Genomic DNA, 24,805 nt, shown 5'->3' on the forward strand with positions numbered 1-24,805 from the left:
GATTTGTAAAAATCTGAACATAGATACCCCCAAAAAACAGAGCATTAATGGTACTGTAAAATCCCAGCAAACTGGGCCAGTGCCACTTGCTTTCTTCTTAATGGTCTTGGGGGTTTTCGGGGAATAGTATATCAATGAAAATGTTGTCTGTAGCCCAAATACTGGATTTTTCATTTTATTTTCTTTATTTGATGATAAATAATTTGTGACTTCAGTTTTTAGTTAGAGGGATGGTCCCATGTCCCCTGCTGAAGTTTATATACCACTGTTTTAACAAGTTAGTCTATAGCCACTTATAACAGGTTGCTGTGCTTCAGTCTGTCTTGGGAATTGCAAGAATATTAATACAGCCATAAGGTAGAGGCAGTAAAACTTGAGAGTCATTTAGAGTTTAGACATCTAATAAAGCTACAGATACTTCAGTAACTAGGACAAAGGGTTGCTGTAATGTCGGGGAATAAATAGATACAGTCTCTTGTTTTGGGACTCCAGGTCATATGAACTGACACGAAAGGACAGACTGTACAAGAATGTCTGCCGAATGCAGCTCACCCATGGGTTCAAGACATTCCATATCTTACCTCAGACCTTCATCCTCCCAACAGAGTACCAGGAGTTCTGCAGTAAGTGAATGGATGATGATGCCCAGACAAAAAACAAAATAATGGGTTGTGGGGGGAAGGGAATTATTTTTAATATCCTAGCCTTTTGATCATGCCGGTGGTTAAGGTAATAAAATTAGGGGAAGCTGGGAAGACAGTAGAAAAGGTCCACATGATTTCTTTACGTAATTTCTGCTCTGCTGTTTTCTCCATGCCTGTGTAAGTTTTCAAAAGGCTGATGTGGGGTTAAGACTCCAAAACGGAGGAGTTTTTGTGTGCACAGCGTTGTTGATGATCAGCTTCACAATATCGCTGCCTAATGCCTGGGAGTACTGCAGTGGGAAGTGCCAAAAGGAGTCATAGGGCAGAAGAATGGATATATTGGAGCAGCAGAGGGGGGCTTCAGGGAAGAGCTGTAATAATTGCAGTGTTTCCAAAGGGGTGAAATAGCACATTGGAAAAGCAGACTTTGATCTCCCTGTGGAGTTGTCTAAAGTGTTTACCATGGGCAACATTCTTGATTCTTGCTTCCGTGTTAATAAGCAAAATGGAAAATGTTGCAGACTTGTGCTGTTTTCTTTTAACCAGATACCTATTCTAAGGACAGAGGCCCGTGGATAGTGAAGCCTGTGGCCTCTTCCAGAGGTCGAGGTGTCTACCTGATCAATAATGTAAGTGTTCACTAAGAGGACTGCTCTCTGTAACAGTGTCTTCAAAACTATGTTGGCTTCCAGACAGGAGGCATAGGGGCATCTAACTGGACACTGGCCTTACTCTCAATTTCAACCATATATTGGTGAGCAATTCAACAGGCCTGAGCAGCTTGGAAGGCCTGCCTGGGCCTGTGCTGTGTAACCAAAAGCAGTCTAGGTCTTTGTATGCTGTGCTCATCTTGCAATCTACCTGCAAATCTTAGCTTATTAGGAGCAAGTTTATACTCTCTTGAGAAAGTTTGAGAAGCTGTGCTGCTTCATGATGTCTTTGTGACTGACAGTAGGCTGGCCTTGTGGAGATTTCCAGAACTCTTCTTAGTTGTTTCCCTGCGTGACCTAAACAGTCCTCAAACAGACCCCTTGTCTCACACTTCCCCGTGGAAAAAAAGTTTAAATGAACCTTGATACAATGGGAAGTGTATCAGTCTTAAAGGTATGTTATCTAAAGGCCATTGTGTCCTTCCTGAGGTGTAATGGGGATAGTTCTTTGAAATCCATGTGCAGGTTGTAGTGCCTTTTGCTCTTTGTGAGCTTTGCAGGGAGTTAGGTTGTCATAGGTAACAAATACATCTGAACTGGAGCCAAACACATGAGGGGATTCCAATAAATATGCTCAACAGCAAAATGACTGTTGAGTCATTTTGTTTTCACTCATTCAAACCCCTTCAGCCTTCCCTGCTCTGAAGGGGTCATGCTGCCTCATCTGTTCTCTACTTGGATCATTTCCCATAAAATAAGGGAGCAATTCGCCAAGTGTATGAGGTAAGTATTTCCAGAGTTACACTCAGTTTTTTCTTTGCTTGAAAGGGAGGAATGAGATCAGGCTCACATGGCAATTGGCCATGACCTGGGGAAAATACCCTTCTGGGACCAATATCCCTTTGTGTATTTCTGTTTGAGAAACACTGCAGCTAGTTTGGCCCACAGGCCAGTTTCCTTCAGTGTTATGCCATTAAAAGAGTTTCTTTTAAAATCTCATTGCAAAAGTTTTTGAAAACAATGATAACCTCTCCAAACAAATAAATAACCTTTGCATTTCCCTGATCCATATAGAACAGTGTGTCACTTTCGTGTGATATTCTGAGGGAAGTTGAGCTTGTTCTCTCACATTTTATATAAGCATTTTATATGCTTAGGTTTTCTGCTCATCATGCAGATGTTGTGGCTGAATAGATACAAAACTGAATAAAGGCAGAATCCTGTGATTCTCTTGCCTCTTTTGCAAACTGAAGGCAAGAAAGTGTTGTGCAAGAAACTGGTTACAGGAGAGCCTTGCATACAGCAAAAAGTAAAAGCTTTTTCAACAGATCCCACAACTTTGTGACATGTATTTGTTACAGTTTGAGCTTTCTGTTCTTACCTAAAGTGTAGCTTCTTTTGGCTACAGGAGCTCCTGCTGTGAACTGAGACTCAGTAGAAGGTAGGCAAAAAGGTTGGATACCAGCCCAGGATTTTGTTACAAAGATCACAAGTTGAGTAATTTTTCTCACTTCTGGCTTCTTCACTATCTGTAGTTACATACTCCATCCTGGGTCTTCTAAACCTCTTCTCCATGTGTTTGGTTAAACCCTTGAGAAGCAAACAGAGTAACAATCACTCCTTAGATGTGTTTTTTTTTTCCTCTGCCTATATTACATCATTGCCATGTGGCTGTTAAATCTGTTTGCTACTCTGAGTATTTTATTGGAAAATTCAATGAGCAGGTTTTTTGGCAATGTAATCATTCTGTTTAAGATCTAATTACCTTACATGTGTTGTGACTGACAGTTATGTGTAGGTGCACAGTTTGTGGTAATTGGGAGTGGGGCTGTGGCCGAGCCTCATCCCCAATGGGCACAGCTGTGAGAAGCAGGTGAGCAGCAGTGACAGCAATGAGCCATGGAGTGCCCAGTGCACTGACCAACCACCAAAGGGAACAGAGGGCACACAGGTGCAGTGCATGAACATGAGGGGTATAAAAAAGGTGGGGCTAAAGAACAAGAAGGGCAGATGCCTGAAGCCTCCTGATGTGGTATGATGTTGTTCTGTATGGGTTGTAAGCCTTCCGATGTTGTATGGTGATACTCTGGATGTTGGCCATCTCAACTGTGGCATATGCTGTGACAGTTATGTTTTTTCATTTTGGTTTTATTTCTTCTTTCCCCAGACATAGTTATTGGAACAGCATGGCTGTACCAACCTCCTTTAGGAGGGAAAGGCAGGAAAAAATGGTGGATTTGATCTAATTTCTTCTTATTCCTTACATCTGCTGTTTTTTCACTCTTAAATTCTCTGTTATTTTGCAGCCAAACCAAATTGTAGTGGAAGACAACATCTTGGTGTCTCGTTACATCAGCAATCCCTTGCTCATAGATGGTGAGTGTGCTTAGGAACTGCTTTCCTCCCTTCCCCTAACCCTGCATCTGAGGATCTATGTAATCTTTGGAGGAGTTTAGTTGAATAATTGAGTGGTCTAGCTTGGTCTAGCATCAGACAAATATAACTAGAAAATTCCTTAAGACCTGGAAGCTTTACAACTGGGATAGGTTCAGGCACCTATGTCAGCAGCAGATAATGGTGTATTGCTCTCAGAGACTGCTGAAATTCCTCAACTAGTTATGATGTCTGAAAGATACTTGCAGTCACTGACTCTTGACAACTATATTTCAGATTTCAAGTTCGATGTGCGTCTCTATGTTCTGGTTACATCCTATGATCCCCTCGTTGTCTATCTCTACGAGGAAGGATTGGCCAGGTATGGGAGAAGTCTTTGTTTTTTGGTGTACCTGCACTTGGTGATCCAGACATTTCTTGGCTTGCCTCTCTGCTTTGGAACCAAGAGTAAAATGAGGAAAGTGCCAGTTAGAGAATTCTGCAGAGTTTAGGTAGATGATACTTTGTCAGGCTGTGTCCCATCAAGTTTCTTCATGTAGATTATGAGATCTTAAGTGAGGGATTTTATTTTTTTATATATAATTAATAAAACAAGTTTTCAGCTCTCAAGGGTTAAATGGCCAGATTGTCACTGGCGTATTCGTTCTCAAGGCTGAGTTCTTCTTGAAACTTTGGCTTGTTGATACCTTTGTGCCTCTTCTCCATGCTCTGAGGGGAAGGGAATCCAAGCTTTCTCAAATTTGTCCTAAAAAACCTAGTTGCAGACCTGTTGATGAATGAGCTCAGTGACTCATTCATTTCAATATCTCTTCTAAATTTTAGGTCAGCATTTGTATTTTCTGCAGTATCTGCTAAGTGGTTTTAGGTTAGTTCACTGTTTTTACCCTGCAAGAAAACAATTTTTCTTTGCACGTAAGTCATGAAAGACACCTAGAATCAACAGTCTACCACAAATACCTGTTTTTCTTTGTCCCAGAAATTTAGAAAAATATTTGTCTGTAGTTACTAATGGAATTGAGGCAATCGCCCCTCTGAATTCCCAACAGATCAGAATTTTAACTCTACTGATGTTTGAGAAAAGAGCACCACACCACTGTCTTCAGCAACAGTTTTAAGTAATGCTGTATCTTACAAGCGCATTTGATTTATTCAGAATATCTCTAGGGTTCAGGCCTGACATGGCTCTGACTTGGGTAGATACTGAATCCAAATTATCTTTGTCTCAAGAAGATAATGAATCCCAAAGAATACAGAAATAATGATCCCACGAGAAGTATCCATTAAATTGATGAATACCCTTCAGGTGTGTTGTGATGTTTCTGCCTGCAAAGATAATGTGAATGCATTTTTTCCCTAAAAGGAGGCAGGAAGGGGAAGCTCGTCTTCAATAAATGGAAAGCTTAACAACTATTTTCACTTTAGAAAGGGAGCCTTAAACATGCCAGTCATGCAAGACTTTTCTCTTGGGCACTGGCAGCTTAATTGTTAGTTGCTAATAATTGCATGTTTTTGGAAATTGAAGAGAGAAACAAGATAGCAAAGAATCCCAGCATGTTCTCAGAATGGGCAGTAGGTAGCAGGCCTTCAAAAATAGGATTTGCACCATCATTAATATCTTAAAGGTTGTTCTGCTGATCTTGTAACAAAGAAGTTCACTTCTGGAAAAATATATCTGTATAAACACAAGTGTTCTACTCTGAGGATAAGTGTGCATTTTTGACAGTAATGCATTTCGCTTGAGGGTAAGAGTGTGGAAGTCCATATCTGGGTATCCATTCAGAATACCAGAATGGTAAAACATCAGTCTCAACAACACCAGTCTCAACAGTTCTGGATTCTGTCTTCCATGCCCATCTTCTCAATGCCCATCTGGCAGCAGTACTTGCAAATCACTTTTCAGTGTTCTGAAATCCTGAGCAGTTTTATGTGTGTTTAGATTCCATTTGTTTAAGTTATAATCAAATCTGGTGCACGTGGTCTTGACACATGACAAGTGGAACATATATCCACAGGACACCACAGTATTACTAATTAAAGTTTTCCTTTCAAATTGCATCCCATCCTTCAGCTTTCTGTGAGAGGTAGATAGTATATGGAGACTAAATGTGGCACTAGGTGTCTTAATACTGCTTTGTGGTATGGTCTACCAAGTACAGCTATGGAAGAGGTGTAGAGGAAATGAAAATAATGAGCTGTTCTCTCTCTTCCAAGAGGGATGTCTCTGGGCTATGGAGAGCAGCTCTGTTGTTTTATTGAAGTCAACAGCCCACTGAGCAGTTTCAGCTGAAGTGTCAGCTATGGCTAAAGACTTGTAGTTGAATGCTTTTACATGATAGCTGTACGGTAATTGCAGACAATATCTTTAATTATCCTTAAGCTTTCCCCATCTACTGTGGCTCTACAGCTGGTATGTTCATGCTGCTAATGCTGGCAAGCTCTCTTTGGAGGACAAGGCTCAAGGTGAGCAGAGGCTGATAGAACTTTAGGTGGGCTGTTCTGGGTGGCCTCCAGATGGCACTAGTGGTCTTCAGTTGTAGCGATTTGTGTTTTCCCCATACCCTGCATTTGCAGATTCAGTTTGTGTGAGGTAAAGAACCTGGAGTTATTGAATTATGGCTTCCTATTTAGCTGTTTTGCCATTCATTTGTGTGTGAGTTGTGTGCTGGGAGAGACCACTGTATTGCCTCACATAGCGTCACGCTTTGGTTTAAAGCTGGGATAAAAGTTTAGCTCTGCAGGGGGAGGGAAATGTTTTAACCTCTGGGAGTAGAAACTGCTTTTAATACTTTGCTTAAGGAATGAAAAAACCCATGCTGCTTAACGGTAGAAACAATTTCTAGCAGAGAACTGGGAGGTAATGTCAGGGCCTGGAATCAAAGGTGCTATAGAAGCAATCCAAGGTGAAGAATGCCAGCAGAACAAAGCAGTCTGGTTTTGGAACCTCAGGTAGTGCTTGTGGTGTACTATGTTGACTTCCATGTTTTGAATTTGCTTTCTGAAGGCAGATAGTCTCTGAAGTGTAGTAGGATGACCTAGCTTGGTGTTTTAATTTTTTGTTTCCATTTTCTTTGTCTGAAAGGTCATGTTCCCTCTCTAGTGTTTTGCTTTGCATATTCCAAGAGGAACCTGACTGTTTTGGTAGACTTGGTGGCCTCTACCAGAAAAGGAGTGTTATGAGGAAACCATAAGATGTAATGATCTTTACAAGGAACAGACTTGGTATAACAAACATTTGTGATGCTTGACTAGATATTTCCTTAGGCCTTGTTTCTTCTGGCACAGCTAGACTTGTCATGACATGATCTAGAGTGGAATTTGAGGCTTCAGAGCTGAGGAGAAGTAAGAGATTGTGGATCAAGCATTTTTGTACCTTCTATTTTGCTTTGCAGTTTTCATCTGAAGGAGATAGGAAGGGTATGTACCCAGATGTGTGTGACAAAGCCTTCAGCTGTTGTGCTGGAAGTACTAAATAATTATTTTGTTTTCCCATGCCAAAGTTCTCTCTCTCTTCTTTATTAACTTTTTTTAATACACTTTTTCAGGACAATAATGACTTCAAAATGTTTATGTCAGGGGTTTTTTGTTTGTTTGTGTGGCTTTTTGTTTTGTTTTATTTGGGTTTTTGTTTAGGGTTTTTTTCTGTTTATCCTCTAAAAGAATACTGAGAAGAACGTAGGAAGCACTGATGTTGAGTAGGTTCCTTTTCTAGCTATTTCCACCCCACGCATGTGGAATAAGCTGAGGGGACAGAGCCTCAAGTGAACAGAGTCAACTATCAGACTTCCGGAGAGATTTTAAGAGTGGTATCAGTGAATGTGCTTTGTTTTTATCTTTTGTTACAATTCAGCTTTTCTAGTCATGCCTTCCTCAAACTGTCAAAACTCCTTGTGTATTTTGTGCCTGGTGGACCTTTAGAAGGAATGCTGCTCATAGATTAATTTGGAGATATTCAGTGATCTGTTTGGAGGGAGTGGAGTGGGGTGGGGATTTTCTTTTCTTACTTGAGGCTTGAAACAAGACTGAAGATGTGCATAAGACATAAAGCAGCACTGGGTGACTTAAGATCCTCCTGTTGGATTGAAAAGTGTGTTGAACGCTTTTCTAGTACATATTAAAAAAATAGACACAGTGTGCTGCCATACATCTGTTAAATTGGCAGATATTTAGTAATTTTGTACTGGAAAAGACAATTATAATCTAGATTGGTTGTCTGTGATCACAGTCTGGAGGATTGTAGCTGAGACCTTTGCATTGAAGGTATAGGTTTGGAAAATGAGATGGTTGTGGCAAGCTTGGTCTAGATTTTCCTGAGGGTATGACTCTGTCATCTGATCATACATTAAAAACCTTGGTAGATTTATTTATCTGAGATTTCCAAAACAGGCAGTGCAATATATTTACTGACATACCTTTTGTATCTTAGTTTGAATAAGAGGTACATTGTTAATAAACTACAATCTTAATGATAAACTTTTGAAGGTGACTCACCAAGCCCAGTTATGTGGGAGTCCCAAGGCTTCACTTAGACCCAGCTGCTGAACTGGTGGGTTATGCTGGTTTTTGGAGGGGCAGTCATGTAAGTGGGGAATAACAAGCCTGACTTGTGCCTGAAGTATAGCTGAAGAGAGCATAGGGCCAAGAATAGCTTGTGCTGTTTGTGAGCCTTCCCTGTTGTGCTGCTTCTCTCCTGTCTAACTTCCCCTCCCTCTGTGTGACAGAAAGGAGCCTGGTGGACCTTTCTTGCTTGGTGTCTGCAGGCATGATGAGGGCTTGACACGTAGTGTGGGGAAGTCGTAGTGAAATGGCTCCTTGTTTTGAGGAGACCTCTCGATAAACTGCTTTTTCTCCTAAACTGTGTTTAGACAGGCCTATTTCTGAGCTTGAATAGCTGGAAGGGTTGTAGACCATCAGGAACTTGTCATTCAGTTTTACACTGAATTTGAAAAATAGGTTAGAGAAAAAGAATCAAAACTGATCTGAAACCCAAACATTCTTGCAAAAGGCCCAAAGAGCAGCAGCTTGGGGGGACTTTCCAGTGGGACACAAAGGTTTGCTCTGGGGGTACAATGCTGGGCTTTGTAGCATCTGCCACTAGCTGCTATGCTGCCACCTGAGTTCACACCTCTCAGCCTTGTGACACCCTTCCTTCAGTAGCCTGGCTTACTAATTGACACTGCCTCCTCTGGGATATTCACCATTTCTGTGCTGGATTCCTGTGGTTTCCAAAGAATTCAGGTATTTGCTTTGAGCCAAGGAATTCACATTAGCTCACAGGCTGTGCTTAGGCAAGAGCTGTGTGAGCCAGCTGCAGCAGACCCATCCCTCTTGCAGTAACCCCTGCCCAGCAGCCTCTGCTACTTAGGGAGTGCAGCTTATTTGTTTCTGCATGGACACCTGGGGTCAGGCTACAGCCACTTCAGTAGACATTGCCCCGTGCAGAAGCTGTGGAGCAGTGTTACTCACTAGATGTACCTGCTGGGCTTCAGGCCAGTGGATAGACTATCAAGCTATTCAGCTTTATGTTGCTTCCTTACTTTTTAATTAAGGTAATCAGATTCAGATCACTGAGGTGAATAACTACTGTATCACTGAGGTGTATAACTACATGACCCTACTGTTATGCTTAACAGACAGGCTACTAAGCAGTTGTTAAATGTGGTCAGCTCCGTTGTTAATGCTGCTGACAGTCTGAACAATGAGAAACTAGAGAATGTGAGAAAGAGAGTGTGAGAGGTTCACCAAATCACAGAATAGCTGAGGTTGAAGGGATCTGGTCCAACTCCCTGCTCAAGTTGGGCCATCTGGGTCTGGTTGCCCAGGACCATGTCCAGATGGTTTTTGACTATTTCCAAGGAGGGAGACTCCACAACCTCCTGGGGAGGCCTGTGCCAGTGCTTTGTTATCCTCATGGTTTTCCTTATGCTCTGAAGGTTCAAAATCCTGTTAATGTCAATGCATAAATTGAAAACATGCAAATTTGTTGTGAAAAGATTAAAAAAGTCTTTATTTTCCCTCCTGGTTCTGCAGGCATCTGGTAACACTGCTCCTGGGTCTTATTCTTTAACATAGAAACTGTTGGAGTAATTTTATTCAGTTTTGATTAGAGAAACTGCCATCATAGAGGTGTCACCAAAGCTCCTTTTTATGTTTAGTAATTCCCTTACAAGCTTTAGCTCCTGTTCATACTCGATTGCTAGCTGACGTATCAGGTGAATGCTGTGAAACGCATTAATGTTGGAGGTAGGGGGATTGTGATGGTCTTTAGAATTCTGTTTTCTGTCCTGTACTTTTAGGAACTATGCTCCCTAAACAAACTGGCAGCTAACAGTCTAACAGGGAGACTAAAGTCTAATGCACAGGGAGGAGTGAAGGACTGGGAAAGTGACTCCAAGCATAAAACGTGAGGAGCATGCTTGTAAAAGCACTACACTGATCATTTCCAGGACATTTATGCAGGAACTCTGTGTGCAGTCATGGAAAAGTCTATCATAATGTGTGCTTTTTTGTAGAACTCATTTGAGAGAAGAGGGATTAACTATTCTTTCCTTCTTCCCACTCTAGTCTTTTCCCTTCTCCTCTTCTTTTCCCGGGCTCTGACTGGATGCCTCAAATAAGCATTCCAGAGCTGTCAAGTTTCATGCAAAACCATGTAACATCTTCTGTAAATATTTAATGATCTAGTTTACATGTTTCTGAAATGATTTGCAAACTTTACCTTGTGGTTAATTCATTTCCTGAATTAATGCTGGAGATAAAGCAAAGAGCGTTGTACAATCCCTTGGATAATGTCCTGCCTAAAATTGTGACAGTAAAAGGGTAGTTACTTAGGTTAAGGCAGCATAGGGATGTGGGTTAGGGGCCAAAGTTTGGTGTGGTGGATTTGGGGACTTTTCAGTGTGAGCTCTGATATGTTTTATAGACTGCTAGGTGAGCAGGGAAAAAGCTTGCATGGCTCTTGTAGAGAAGGTGACCTATTGCAGGTAGAGCTTAAGTGTGGTTTATTAGGCTTTTAATGAACTCTTACAAGAAAGAGAAGGAAGACTGGAATCTCTCAGTGTCTGAATACCAAAGGTGAACCTGAAGCACGACAGGGAGGCAGAGAGCTGGGATGTCTCTAGATGTTATTAGTCTGGCAGTTGAGAGTAGTTCTGGAGTCTGAAGGAATTAGTGAGGATTTTCCCCTTAATTTTCTTTTTGTGCTGCCCAGGCCACCTGCTGCTGCTATTGCCACCCTTCTGCTTGCTTTTGATTGTTCTTTCTTCCTCTCTGATCCAAGACAAAGTACAGCCAGAGGGATGTGCTGTTGGAGACAGCTGTCTCCAAGGTTTAGCAGTGTGTAGTTGCTGGTAAGAGAATGGGTTGTTGCCTTCATCCAAGCTGCACTGTGCCTGTGTCACTTGACTGTGACCAGCTGAGACATGAGCAGATGTATCAGAACAGTGGAATGTGTGAGTATCACTTCTCTGTACTAAGCTTTGAATTCAGAAATGAAGGGCATCTCCTCTGTCCTGCTGGAGAAAGAGACGTTGCAGTCAAAGGGAGCCCTGGATGCTGCCAGGGCTGTTCCCAATATGATTGCAGCTACTCCTGCCTGGGAGGCTGTATTACAGGCAGCAGTTAGTGTGGAAAATGTGAACATCTAGTGAACAATGCACAGTCAGCCTCAGTTGAACCTTTCCCCTTTCCAGCTGTAGTTTTGGGGTTGAAAACTCTCCTATAATATTTCTGCTTAGAGGCTTTTGGAATATAATCTCTTGTAGACCATGTTAGAATGTATCCTTAGTTTTCTTAACTTAGCCCTTTTCTCAGACATTAAAATGAAAAGATTCATAAGAAGGGGAGGATCTTTGGGAGGGTGGGACTGTGGTAAGGCCAGGTAAAGAAGTTAATGAAAGTGAGTATCTTTGGCATCACTTGGAGTTCATTTTCAACAGTGAATACAAGCAATACATAATATCAGGACATGGGAAGGTGCTTCCTGTGTTACCTCTGTGTAATACATATCTCAGAGATGACCCAGGTTAATGCTTTCAGAGAGGACCATTCCTCTTGCATCTTCCCCTGCACCCTCTCCAAGTACACTGGCAGGTGAAAGAAGGTTCATTCATTCAACTTTGAAAACTGGTGGTTAGAACTTGTGTTATAGAGAAAGCAAATCTGTATTCAGGCCAAAACAGACTTGATATTCTTCTGATGGTGGATACAGAGCAGACACTCATTCCTTTCTTGGCTACCTGCATAATATTTCACATTGTTAACAATAAGAAGAACTGCTGGTTTAGATGAAGTGGGGACAGAAGAATGCACTGAAGTGGCAGAAAACTTTCCTGTCTGACTAGTAGTGGAAAATGTTACCTTTTCCTAGGTTTTTTTCCACTTGACAAGTCCTACAGCAAAATTCTATGTAATAATTAAAAGCAGCGTGAATCTAGTTGTTGAACCACTCAGCCCACACACATTTATCAGCAATGCCTGTTAAGTGTGTTGGGTCTCTGTGTTGCAAGGCCTATGGAGGGGTCCAGAACTTGGACAGGAATGGATCAGTGGGGGAAAGTGGCAGTTGCTTGAAGCAGAGTAAGAAGAGATGGTATTAGTAAGCAGAAGATAGTGTTTAGATGAGTTTTCCTTGATAAAATAGTCTTTTTTGGCTGAAGGTGGGCCTCCACGTGTGGACAGTCCAGCCTCTGGTTTAGGAGTACTCTTGGATTCCTGTCTGATTGCAGGCTCCCACATAGCAGCATCCACGAGTAATGCTTTGGCTCAGAAACAGTCCTGTCCTGGCAGATGGTGATCTGGACTCATGTACTTGTGCCTTCATCACTCTTTGGCTGGATTATAGCAATATGAGACACCTGGGCATGAAGCCTTTAGTGTTTAGAAAAATAGTTCATGCAGAATATTGCAGCATATGCTTGTGGTAAGTTCTGTTAACTCGGAAAACACGAGGTTTGCCCTTCATTTGCTGTCCCTGCTTAGCATATAGTTTTTTAATTGCTTTTAGGATCTTGGCCCTTATCTTTTAAGTAACATATATTCTATTCTTAGTAGTGGCCCAGAATGAAACTGGAAAAGAAGGTTGCCCTTAAATGAAGTCATCTTTGAAAAGACTGTAAGATTCCTCAGGAGTTTATTCTAATTTCAGGTTAACACCTAGAAAAATTTTACAAGGGCTGTTTTTCTATTTTTCACTATTGCTCTAAAGCCTCTTCCTGTGACCTTGGTTTCTCTAAAATAACAGTAAATTTCTACTGAAGCAAAACATTCTGTAGCCTGCAAGGTCTCATCTCCTTCCTGGAGAGAACAAGTGTGGTGGATGAACAGCATGGTTACTACAGGGGCAAAAAGATACAGTAAAGTATACTCTGAAAAGCTGTAGAACTGTAGAGAACTGAAGGTAATTGTGACTGGTGTTTCAGAAGCAGGAACATTCTTCCATCTCAAGCGAGTGCAAAACACAAAAGTGTAAGGACTGTGGGCTATCTGCTTGCACTGTACTTCTGATCTGTTACTGCTCTGGCATCCAGAAGCTATTGATAGAAGCTCTAGAAATAGCTTGGATTTTCCATTTGCAGACTTGCACTTAGCATGAAGCTGGTCAAACGAGTTCTGGGTGAATATTTTAAGCATTGGATTATGTTGTTTGAAGCTTGGGCATTTTAGATAGTAGATATGAGTAATTTAATGTGTTGGAGGTTTTTGGTGCATTGCTGAAGTTGCCCATGATGTCCTTCAAGATGATAGCATCCTAGCAAAAGAGAAAGCTTGGGTACTGGGAGCTATGGAACACAGTGAAGTATCTTCTGAATAGACAGTCCCCATGAAAATGTAAAATTGTGAGCATGGAGCTCAGACCACCTAATAATTAAGGATGATCTCTGTAGAAGGAAGCTGATGCAAGCATTTGAAGGTACAGAAATACTGGTGTTTAGAGTATTGTCTGTGTCTGCCAGGGGTTCCTATTCTTTTATTTAAGGATGAAAAATTAAAAGCATAAGCTGAAAAGCATGGTGAACCTAATTGCCCTCTGCTTCGAAGTACCAAGGGAGACTTGAAATGGCTCTCTGATTGTGCTCAGTATTTTCCAGGATCTGGCTGAAAGTATATTTCAACAAATACTTCTGGTATGCTGCCAGTAAATGATTGTTAAGATGGAGATGATGAAATCATAAACAAGAACCAAAGATATGACAGGGCTTTTTTCACTGTTTTCAAAACAGAAGTGCTAAATCCAGGAAACTTACAGTTAAACTGAAAAGAAATTCAAATACTTTAAGCTGTGGAAATATGTGGAAAGGGGATCCAAACTTCCAAATGCTTTTGTTGCCAGCTGCTCTGACTTCGTACGTAGTTAAAGCTGAGAAAAATATAGTGCAAAAATACTTTTCACTCTTTTAACCTTGCCACTTAAAATTAGTTATATCACAGGGGTTTTGTTTTCCCCCCTGCTTCCACATGTGTATTTAAGGATAAGTTTAAGCATTTTCATGGATTTGCTGATACAGTTCTTATGGCAACAGCTATTTCTCAAAATGGCTACCAAGTGAGGGCAGTAATGGCATCTGTTTTAACTGAGAAATAAGGTCTTTGTTTTTTTGGCAGTTCTTTCTAAAGGAAGAATTGTGGGGTGGTTTTTTTTTTTTTTGTTTGTTTGCTTGTTTTGGGGTTTTTTTTGGTGTTTTTTGTTTGCTTTTTTGTAACTTGTTAGCTGTCTTTGTATAGTTCAGCTTCTTTTGAGCTATGGGAAATAATTGGGGAAGGATGACGAGAGATGACTATTAATGAAAAAAATTGGGGGTGCATTCTTTTCTGAATATTATTTCATTGCATAACCAGATGATCCAACTTTCTCTGACTCTTCCATTTTTCCAGTATCCTGTCTCCTTTTTCCTGCACTGAGGCTTCCCCCATATCTACTCCCCTTTTTATGCAGCTAACCCTGCTGTGCTTGGTACATACTTTTCCTCTTTCTGGGGCTTCTTTGGATAGCATGTGTTTGACTCTCCCCTTATCCTTTCTTACTTCCTTTACCTCTTTTGAGACACTGGCATCTTAAGCTCTTGTGGTACAGGAGGATTGTCAGAGTGAAGGTGTTTTTTCTCTTGTTGGTTTTTTGTTGTTGTTCGGGGCTTTTTTGAACTGGAGAGTGCTTGCTGTTATGAGCTGTGGTGATTATCAGTGGCTCATGCTGGTCACTCCACCTAGCAGATGCTCTGGATTCTGCCCTCAATTTCTTAAAATTGATTGTTGTCCAAAGTCTGGGACCTAAAATACGTGTTGAATCAGGATTACATGTAGTGTAAGAAAATTATTGCAGTTGGGCTAGATTACTATTGTAGTTCCTTTCCAGCTGCAACTATTCTATTGCATTATATTCATATTCTATGACATTCTTTTTTGCTTGATGTGTCCTTTGAGAATAAACTGTATTTTGCATTTTATGAAGTCTCATTACATGCATTCTCTCCCTGGGTGTTGCTGTTGAGTAGTCTGTCTGGTGGTCTGTGATTTGTAGTGACATGGTTGCTGTATTTAGCAAGAATGCCACTTGCTCCAGAAATACTGTGAATTTTTATTCCTCTTTACAGATTTGCCACAGTGAGGTATGACCAGGCATCCAAGAACATTAAAAACCAGTTCATGCATCTGACCAACTACAGTGTCAACAAGAAGAGTGGAGATTATGTCAGGTACTTGGCTGGAAAATGGAGCCCGTTCTTCGGAGGTTGGGTCAGTTTACCTGAGTTGGTCTAATGCTGTTCCACAGAGGTAGGCCAGTGGTGTCAATCTCCTTCTTTCATTTATTTTTAGCTGTGATGATCCTGAAGTAGAAGATTATGGAAACAAGTGGAGCATGAGTGCAATGCTGAGGTACTTAAAACAAGAGGGGAGAGACACTGCAGGTCAGTGAAAATTTTGTTCTGTTATTTCTTTGTTGGATCTTGATCATTTCACTAGTGTGAATTCTAAGAAGTCAAGGAAGAGCCTTAGTGAGCCCTATTTAGCACCAGAGCAGGGTGGAGGGAAGCATTGTTCCTTACTCATTAGAGCTGTGCATTTATTCCCTATCCCCAGAGATAAGGCCTAACCCCTTCCTTTTTGCAACTGGTGTTCTGAGACTTACTCAGAGTGTATTTCTTAATATTTTACCTACATTTCCCATTTCTTAAGGTCATTCCATTCCTTCTAAAAGTTTCCCTCCCTCTACTGCTCCCATGGCCTGTTCAGTCCGATGAGTGACCAACCTCTGGACAGCTGTGCCAGTTTGAATGACTCTTGGATGTGGTGTCATCTTTCCATGGCTCAGGTTTTTGCTGGGTGTTTTCATTTAGTCTGTGTTTCATATAAAATAGCTCCCTCTTCCACACCTTTGCCAGGTCTGCTGGGAGTAACTGCATCTGCAGAGCAGAAGCCAGGTATATCCTTTAAGGGATCATTTACCTGTGATACTGAGGCATCAGTAAAATTACTGATAGCAGCTGTGGCCCATATTGCAAATGTTGCCAAGGAACACTCAAATTTTGGAGAAAGGGGTTTGAATCTGGCTTTCCGATGGAAGTAGACTTTTTTCCCATCATGTGTGTGCATTGCAGTCCAATCCCTTGCACCATATGTGTTCAGCCAGCTGTGAATTTGCAGTTATTAATATTAACATCTCCACACCTCACCCCAACCTCAAATATAAAATATACACTCTTAATTGTTAAGCAAATTACTGAGCAACGCAAGCAGATTTCTTTAACTATCCATTACAAGACGTGCACCTTTCTCTGATGCATCTGGTTCTGGCCATAGGGAGGCAGAATGCTGGCTGAGAAGTGCTGGCCTTGTCTGGGCTGGCAGGGTTTTTGTGCTCTGGGTTGTTTATGTGTGCTGGGATGTTTCCATGCTGTGTTGGTCCCACTTAGTTGTTTTCTGGTACAGAAGTTCACATCTGAATTTGCTTGCATGCTCTTTCTGTAATTGTTCAGGTCCCTGCATGTCATCATCTGAGCATGAGAAATAGTAATTGTAAACCTAAAGTAAACTCTCTAGTCAAGTGGTTTCTAGAAGATACTCTTTGAAGCAGTGATTGCCAGATGTCTGTGGGGATTTGCTTGTGCTCCCTTTGAGGGGTGGGCAAGGCTGTCCTTTCATCTTTATTAACTTCTGAGACTATGACTCCAGTATTTGTTCATTTCTCCCTTCTCTCACTTGTCTATTGCTTGTCCTTGAAAACAAAACCAGTGTGTTGTTCTTTGTATCGCATGACTCATCCCAAGTCCAGTGTAGAATCCAGGTCTATGTATAATGTCTTTTCTTGCCTTTTGCTTCCTCTGTCTGCTTACACTCCTGTTCCTGAGTTCTGTTCACAGGCTCATGCAGGAGCTGGAGTGTGTTGTCTTCCTATGGGTCATCTATAGGTCAGCAGGACTGGGAGCTGTCACCAGTCATAAAATTTTCAAAAAGATTTATGAACTTTGGTATGGGAACAGCTGCTTCAGAGGAAGGTGCAGTGTCACAGAACAGTTACCTCATAAAAGTTTGCAAGAAAAATTTTTTTATCTTGGTGCTATGGCTTACTCTCTGTAGTTTGAGGGCTTATCTCACTAACCCACTGTTGTTTAATCCTTCCTATACTCTGAGTGGGCAGTGGTCAGACTCCAGCTGACTTGTGCTGGTGTGTTTGCCATACGTTTGTTTACCTGCACTGGACATACACTCACATTTATCATTCTCGCATTCTCATTTGTGAGTATTTTTGCAGAAAGATGTGTATGCATGTCTGTTTACTTAGGCTTGCATGGATTTCCAAGCATCATTGCTTTGGCATCCATAGGGTCTCATGTGCTTTGATTCACAAAGGTGTATCTCCATTTGCATATTCTCATGCCTTCCTGGATATTATGTGTTACTTCACAATCTGCTTTTTTCCTTTTTTCCTCCTCCCCCCCTCACCTCCTTGCAGCACTGATGGCCAGCGTGGAGGACCTGATTATTAAGACTCTAGTTTCTGCTGAGCTGTCCATTGCATCAGCTTGTAAAAGTTTTCTTTCACATCGTGGCAGCTGCTTCGGTAAGACACTGGGGGCATCTTTGTTGCTTGCCTGTCGAGTACTGTTTGGAACCTCCAGCTTTGTCATGCTAGAGAGAAATGTGCATTCCCTAGTGCAAGAGAAAGCTGGATACTATTTTTGTTGTTTTGGTTTGTTTTTTTTTTTCTTTAGCATAAGCCTCGGTGAGGGCAAGGGGCATCGAATCTCAGTTCATCCTGTGTCAGCACCATTGATCAGAGTCTTGTGCAAGGAAATGAAAATAGGATGGTGGAAAAGGACTTGAAAGGGAACTTGGGGAAATGCTGGAAAGCTGGTGATTTACTGGTGCCCTTGCGAAGAATGGCTGTGGGTGGTTAAACACGTTTTTAGAGCGTTTGCTGTTTTCTCTTGAGCCACCTGGCAGTGTAGTTTTGCATTTTCCTTGGAGTGTGGGGCTCGGAGAGGCCGCGTGTGGCGGTGCCTGGAGCGCGGGGGCGCCGCGCGGGGGCGGCCGAGGCCGCTGCTGGCAGGGGCCGCGCTGGCAGCGGCGCTGCGGAGCTCCCGCCAGCGCATGCTGGGACGGGCTCCAGAAAGCAGCGGCTGGTACCACACTGTGCCTTCTCCCGCTTTCCAGTGGCTGCTTCCCAACCTTCCCTAAAGAGGCCTCCTCCCGCTCCTAGCCGACCTTCACTCATACGGATGCAAGCATGAAGATGAAGTCTCAGTCAGTGCTTAAACCAAAGGCCAAGCTTGGCTTAGGCTATCTATCCTGTGTTTAGGTATTGGAACTTATATTTAAACCAGCTGTGACAGGTCAAATCCCTTTATGTGGTCTTTGAGTTGCGCTTAGATATTGACAATTCTGCAGCTTTTAACACTCTAGCATAAATGTATCTTTGAGTATTTGAGAGTGATGAGACAGTCAGGAGTCAAGGAGCCATGATTGATAGGTTGTTTAGCTACCTCCCAAATCTAGTTGCCTCTCCCACCGTAGTTTCTCCTGACTGACTCTGATGCCTTCGTTCAAAGTTGAAGGACCTGGTCATACGTGGAGATTTATGAGTTAGATAACAGTCTCAGTGAAATGGCACTTCATTGGCTAGTTGAAAAAAAAGACATGTCAAAACCACTTTAGCTGCCTCTTTTTTTTTTTTTTTTTTGGCTTCTCGCTTTTCTTTCCTCAGTTGTGTCTCTAGAGCTGTGTATATGGAAACTAATGTTCCTAATGTACTTTCTGCTGGGCCTGGCTCTGAGGTTATCCCACTTCCTGCTGCCTCCCCAGGGCTGCACTAACCACCCTCTCAGATGCTCCCCCACAAATAAACTGTTTTGTTCCATTTATTTCAGTGTAAACATAAATTAAGAGCTTCCCAGGAAAGAGAGCTTAAGTAGGAGCCATACTGCTTCCCTAGGGAGACTTAGGCATTTCCACAGCTCAGTACTTTCTGCCACCTTCCCCCACAATTAAGTGGTGGGCCTTGTCTCAAGGATTTGGACTTCCATCATGCTATATGGTTCATTTGTCATCTGTGTGTGTCTTGTTCTGACACTTTTTGGTTGTATGACTTTTAACCCTGTAAATATTCAGTTTTTCTAGCTGGAAGTGTTCATGATGGTTCAGTTCACAGTTGTTAGCATGAAGGAGAAAACTGCGAACAAAGATTTCAAGGCAGCATGTTGAGTCTCAGACAAGAGCCTTTTTTTTTTTTTTTTTTTTTTTTCGTTCTGAGCTGTGAACAATGAAACTGAGTGTGTGTCCTGAGGAGGACTGATCATGTGAAAAGTATCTCAGACTTCAGAAACCTTTATCTGAAATTCAGATGCAGAGATGGGTCTTGTTTGGAAAACTTCTAAAAAATATAACTAAGTTGTATTCTACTTTAGTGCTTGTAATGCTGTTATAGGGAATAGAACTCCTGTACAATTACCATTTTCTTCCTAAAAAATTAAATCACAAGTACTTACTTGTCCAGATTAAGTTGTCCACTTTATTTCTCTAATTATTTAGTGCTGCAGTGGTCCTTCAGTTCTTTCACAAGTAAGTGTTTTTATATGTAATGTACTTGTTTCGTGGATTTAAAGGAAGAGAGTTTATTCATGGCTTCTTCATTTTTTAAGACCGGTGAGACAGGCTGACTCCTGCTACCAATGCATGCCTAGAAAGAGAGAGTGATAGGTCAGGAGGGTATTTTTTCTTTTTTCAGAGTGCTGGTGACAGTTTGTGTAAAGAGTGAGTTCCATTTTGGCCATGTAATGTGAGCCATTTACTGCATTCTAGTGATAATCAGTTTTCAAAGGACTTGGGATGCTCAGTTTTGTTCCTCTGAAGTACATCACAGAAGCACTACAAGTACTACGTGATTTTGTTGCCTTGTTCATGCACTATTATTAACAAAGGGATCCCAGTCATCTATTTTGTTCTTTGGAACTAGCTAATAATTCCTTATGTAAAATTAAGCTCCTAGTAAAAATTGTTTTAACCAGTTAGTAATTCCAGAGGAGGGCATGCTGCAACTCTCCAGATCACTGTACTGTCCTGGAGCTGGTCACCAGCTGAGTCGATGGTTACCTCTGGAGCCTTCTTTAAGAGAAAGATGGATAGATTTTGCACTTATTTAAGGGATGTGACATCTCAGTGTGGGAACAGGAGGTACAATAGAGCAGCATATGCCCAAGCTGATTACAGACTGCATTTTTCTCTCTCCTGAAGTAAGCACTTTTGGGTAGGTTAGAAAAGGCAGTAAGGCCTGCTTTCAGGCAGAATGAAAAATCTCCCTGTGGGATTGGTTTAATAGGGTAGAAAATGAAGGTGGCTGGGTACAGCCCACATTTTTGCCAGCAGCCAGGTAGCACCATTTTCTGCACTCACTGAAATGTGAGCCTAAAGAAGCAACAGATTGAAGTCCTCTTGTTTCATTTACATTCTAGTAAACCCAGCTGTGACACTGTTGAGCTTGTTCTGCAATCAAGAAGGCAGGCCAGGATAGGGTAATGGGCGTATTGATCCCAACAAAGCAATGAGTTTCTTATTTAGCTGCTTCTGTGTCTTAAGGCTGAATTGGTCAGGCTTTTGCTTCTAATCACATCTGTACTGAGATAAAAGGAAACAATAAACTATTGTATGACTTCAGTGGTGCTGATCTGGAGCTAAATGCTTTAAAAAGGCTTCATTTGTGCCGAATCACCAGTTTCTCAACTGCCTATGTTGCTGTTCTTCATGAACATTTAGCTTTCTTAGTGGTGGCAGTTGACCTATTTAGGGGAAGTCTTTTGTAGTTTTGAACAGTGCTGACCTGCTCCGTTATAAGTTTTCCAGGGCACTGAAAACTTGAGATTCTTAAAGAATTTCTGTACACACTTCCTTGATGTGAGGTGAGTCTATGCTATACCATACATATTCCTATGTTTTTCTAGTTTCTTACATGACATGTCCGAGGAAAGCTAAACAGGGATTTCCTACCATTACCTTTTTTTTTTTTTTTTTCAAAGCTTAATCCATTCTATTTTTATAGCCTTAGCATCAGTCTTTGCTTTGAAGCCAGTATGTAAAGGTGCCATTGGAATCTGAAAAAGATTGTAGACTCCTCTGGCTACAAGCAGATTCAGGAGGCCTGTATCCTTCATGATGGGTGTTTTGATGATCTGATGGGCTAGGTAGATTTTGTAATGTAACTATATCTTCAAATTTGACTAAACTGTCAGCTGAGTGTGAAGGGTAAAATGAGCTCAAGCGGATAGGTCTTCTAGTCAGAGCTTCTGTAGGAACGGGAGGTCTGTCCCTGCATTGTTTTTCTTACTTTGTGGCTCTAAATGGTACCCATCTGATAATAATGATTTAATACCCAGAGCTTGTTTGAAAGATTCAAATCCCTGTTGCTGCAGAAACTTTGTTTCTTTAGGAAGTTGTTCTCAGCTTGGTAACACCAGTTTTCTTCCTCAGAAGGCTGGAGCAAACCTAAAAAGCTTTTATGACTGGTTTTGGGAGGCTTAGGAAATGACCAGCACTGTCAATTTATCATCAATGGACTTGTGTTACCAAAGTCAGAATCAACCCTGGCTTGTCATTCAGTCTTCTACTGCCACTGGTTCCTGTGGTGGCATTAGGGTCTTCACCAGATAGATGACATCAAAGTGAGTTTATTCTTGCCTCATGGCTTTCTTGAGGCTAAGGTTCTTGGAGTGTAAGAGCTTGTAATCAGAAGAACTTGGGCTGGTGAGGTTGGGAAACATGCTCTCTTTATCCTTCACTTTGTGAATCCACCTATGGAGTCAGATGGCTTTTATTTTGGTCTGCCTAATATTATATTTTGTTAATTTGGGCACTTGAGTTTGTTGAGGACCAAGTAGCTGCATATCAACTTCTTATGAGGAACATAAGAGTAAAGTGATGTCCTAAAGTGGTTACTGGAATATAAACCTCTTTGCTCACTCTGGTGTCACACACTGATTGAACAAGTTTATGCCTTGTGAGTGATAATTTATTTACTCAGTGAGCTTAGGATTGCAAAGGCAGCCCAATTTGCACCAAGACTCCCGTTCTTTGATGTTAGCCTTGAAGCTACTTGTCCCCTCTTGTTGGGTCCTTTACTGTAATAACATTGAGATAAAACCTTTCTCTGTTAAAGTTCTCTTAAAAAGGGAATTAAACCTTAATATAAGAACAGAAAGAATAGGAAGGAAAAATGGAAGACTTGAATTTCAGTGGCAAAATTTTCTTGTGTTAGAAATGTCTGTAAATATGCTCCTAGATAAAATGAGGAGATGGGTTTTTATTGCAATATCAAAAAAGAGTTACGTGCTGTGCAATTTTTTTCCCACTTTTTGTGTCCCTTCATAACTTCAGGTTGTCTCCATTTAATTGTAGAGTATGTACTTTGCAGTAATTTTTTTTCTCTCTAGGGAACAAGCTGCAAAGAAAGACCAGAATTACAGTGACCCTTTAGGAACTGAGCTTATTCATGCTATGCAAAATCATGAAAGATTTCTTTATGCTACTGTGCTATCGCTTGTGATTTAGTTTCTGTACTTAGAGAGAATAACAAATGGGGATATTTTGTAAAAGAGAGTGCTGGTGCAGTCTTGGAGAGGATTGTAAGATCAACTTGGAATACATGGGAGTTTACCAGAAGCAAAAAGCCTAAGACTATCTCTATAGCCTTTGTCTTAGTCTTAGATAATGTCATTGGCAAAAAAATCTGTGGCTGAACTGTTGCTGTTAGACTGCACACTGAAGCTGAGCCTGCTTTTGGGAGTGGGAAGCTCAGTCAGCAGTGACTTCTCTTTGGGGATTAGAGGAGGAGGAGGCAGGCTGTTCCTGCTGAGTCTTGGAAACAGTTGGTACCTCCTGATAGAATTCCAGTCTTTAGCAAACTGTAGGGGTGAAGCATGCTTTTGTGGATTCTAGTAGCAAGAGAAGGCACTATGGAAACTTGATATGTTAGTTTCTTCTGTTCTTCCCTTAGTAACAATAGTGGCACTAGGTGGCTTGTCATGAGCCTACCATTGCCGCAGTGTGAGACATGTTTTGCTCTTTCGGTCGTTGTTCTCTTTACTTTTTCTGCAGAGGGAAATGGCAGCCTTGCTGAAGTTGGTAATTGCAGAGGATATACTTTTAATTATCCTATACTCACGTGACTCCACATCTTTCTCCTGCCTGTGTATTTATTTTTTCAAGCGGTAGTGGAGTTTCACAGTGGAAAGGGTACTGTGACTACTGTGTTTTATCTAGGAAGTACATTTTCCAAATGTGGAAGAGGGCCAGCAAGATATTTCTGGGTAAACTTCTGACTGTTGAGCAGATCTTTGTGCTAAGCCCTGTGTGGAATCTGTGAGGTTTGATTCAGTTGCCAGGACATGGGTATTATATAGCTCCTGGTGCCCTGAGGCAGCAGAGACATCTGTCTAGTGTGGTAGACACCAGACATCTGTCTGGTGTGTAGATATGTCTCAGAATACGTGAAGCTTGGGGCATTATGGAGCAACAGTGGAGGCTTCCTAGGAGACCCTAAGTCATTGCAAGTGGCTTTAGAATCTGTGTTTAACTATGGAATTGAGTCAACAGGGATACCCTGAAGAACTTACTGTCCTAATAAATGAGGCAGACACAAGGGAAAGGAATGTGAAGCTCCAGCAGCATGGTTAGAGCTAGTTGAGGTCAAAAGGTTTCCCATGTGTATTTGAAAAAGTGGACAGAATGACTAACTGGGTGGGAAAGATGGAGCTTTAAAGAGCCAGCAATTTGCAAGAGAATTGTGTGGGAGAGGAGCACTAAGTCAGAGGAGCCAAAACACTAGGAAAGGGCCTCCGAGGGGCCAAGGAAGGGAATGGCCAGCAGCAAAAGAAGCAGGAGCTAGTCAAAACAAAATGCACTTCTTCCTGACTGAGGCTGGGAGGCTGCAGACCCGCAGCTGCTGCAGGCCCACTCATGGCTTCTGTGCCTTGAGCATGAGCTGCTGAGTTTTCTGTGCTGTTAATAGTCATGGGTCTTCACCAAACCTGAGACAATATTTTGAAATAATGTATTAAAGTCATCAGAAGTTTCTCCTCATCAAAATGCTTTGCTAATATTTACACTTACTATTCCCACCTTCTCCATTTGTCTCTACTGCAGCCATTTCTGTCTGGGGAGCAAGAGAGCAAAATGTAGATTCAGCCTCATTTCTTTGGAGTGGACCAGTTCTTTAACTCTCTGCTGTTTTATTTCCCATTCAATGTCTGGCTACAGACTCTAGAAGAGTGAGCAGGCAATGCTGACTCTTCTGCCATTTCCCTTCTTCCAAGCCTTCCCCTGACCTTAGCTCATTGACTTCCCATTATGAGCTGCATGAGCTTTTGCACAGCTGTCTGCATAGAAGGATCTTGTCCAGCAGTCCAGCTCCCCAGAGCCAGCATCACTATCAGGCAGGCGAGGGCCAGAATTCAAGGAAAGAAACAGGGCAAAGAAGCTCTCCTGCTTTTATTTCAGGCACTAGGGAACTGGTTAATTCCATGAAAATCCTTCTCTGCCAATACCCTGTTTTGTGGTGTTTTTAAAAAAAATGTTTAAGTTACCCTAATGAATACCGAGTCTATTTCTTAATGCTGAAAGAATTGCATTAATGCCAGC

At 41.7% G+C, this 24,805-nt stretch overlaps 1 protein-coding gene across 18 annotated transcripts in view; it reads left to right on the top strand.

The window, feature by feature from the left end:
* Positions 1-24,805, top strand: part of TTLL5 (tubulin tyrosine ligase like 5) — a 126,960-nt gene that overhangs the window by 7,497 nt on the left and 94,658 nt on the right. For 14 of the 18 annotated variants that reach the window (XR_005257284.1, XR_005257285.1, XR_005257283.1 and 11 more), the window contains 8 exons: positions 493-623; positions 1,191-1,273; positions 3,601-3,670; positions 3,965-4,049; positions 15,274-15,375; positions 15,497-15,588; positions 16,063-16,101; positions 17,634-17,741. Coding sequence is in view for 15 of the 18 variants with exons in the window: in XM_038139871.1 (XP_037995799.1) it covers positions 493-623; positions 1,191-1,273; positions 3,601-3,670; positions 3,965-4,049; positions 15,274-15,375; positions 15,497-15,588; positions 16,063-16,101; positions 17,634-17,741 (710 nt within the window). In the remaining 3 variants the exon portion in view is untranslated. The remainder of the gene's footprint in view (positions 1-492; positions 624-1,190; positions 1,274-3,600; positions 3,671-3,964; positions 4,050-15,273; positions 15,376-15,496; positions 15,589-16,062; positions 16,102-17,633; positions 17,742-24,805) is intronic. The other 4 variants (XM_038139870.1, XM_038139874.1, XM_038139880.1 and 1 more) reach the window with 1 other exon arrangement.

Source organism: Motacilla alba, chromosome 5 (genome assembly GCF_015832195.1).
Source record: "Motacilla alba alba isolate MOTALB_02 chromosome 5, Motacilla_alba_V1.0_pri, whole genome shotgun sequence".
NCBI lineage: Eukaryota > Metazoa > Chordata > Aves > Passeriformes > Motacillidae > Motacilla > Motacilla alba.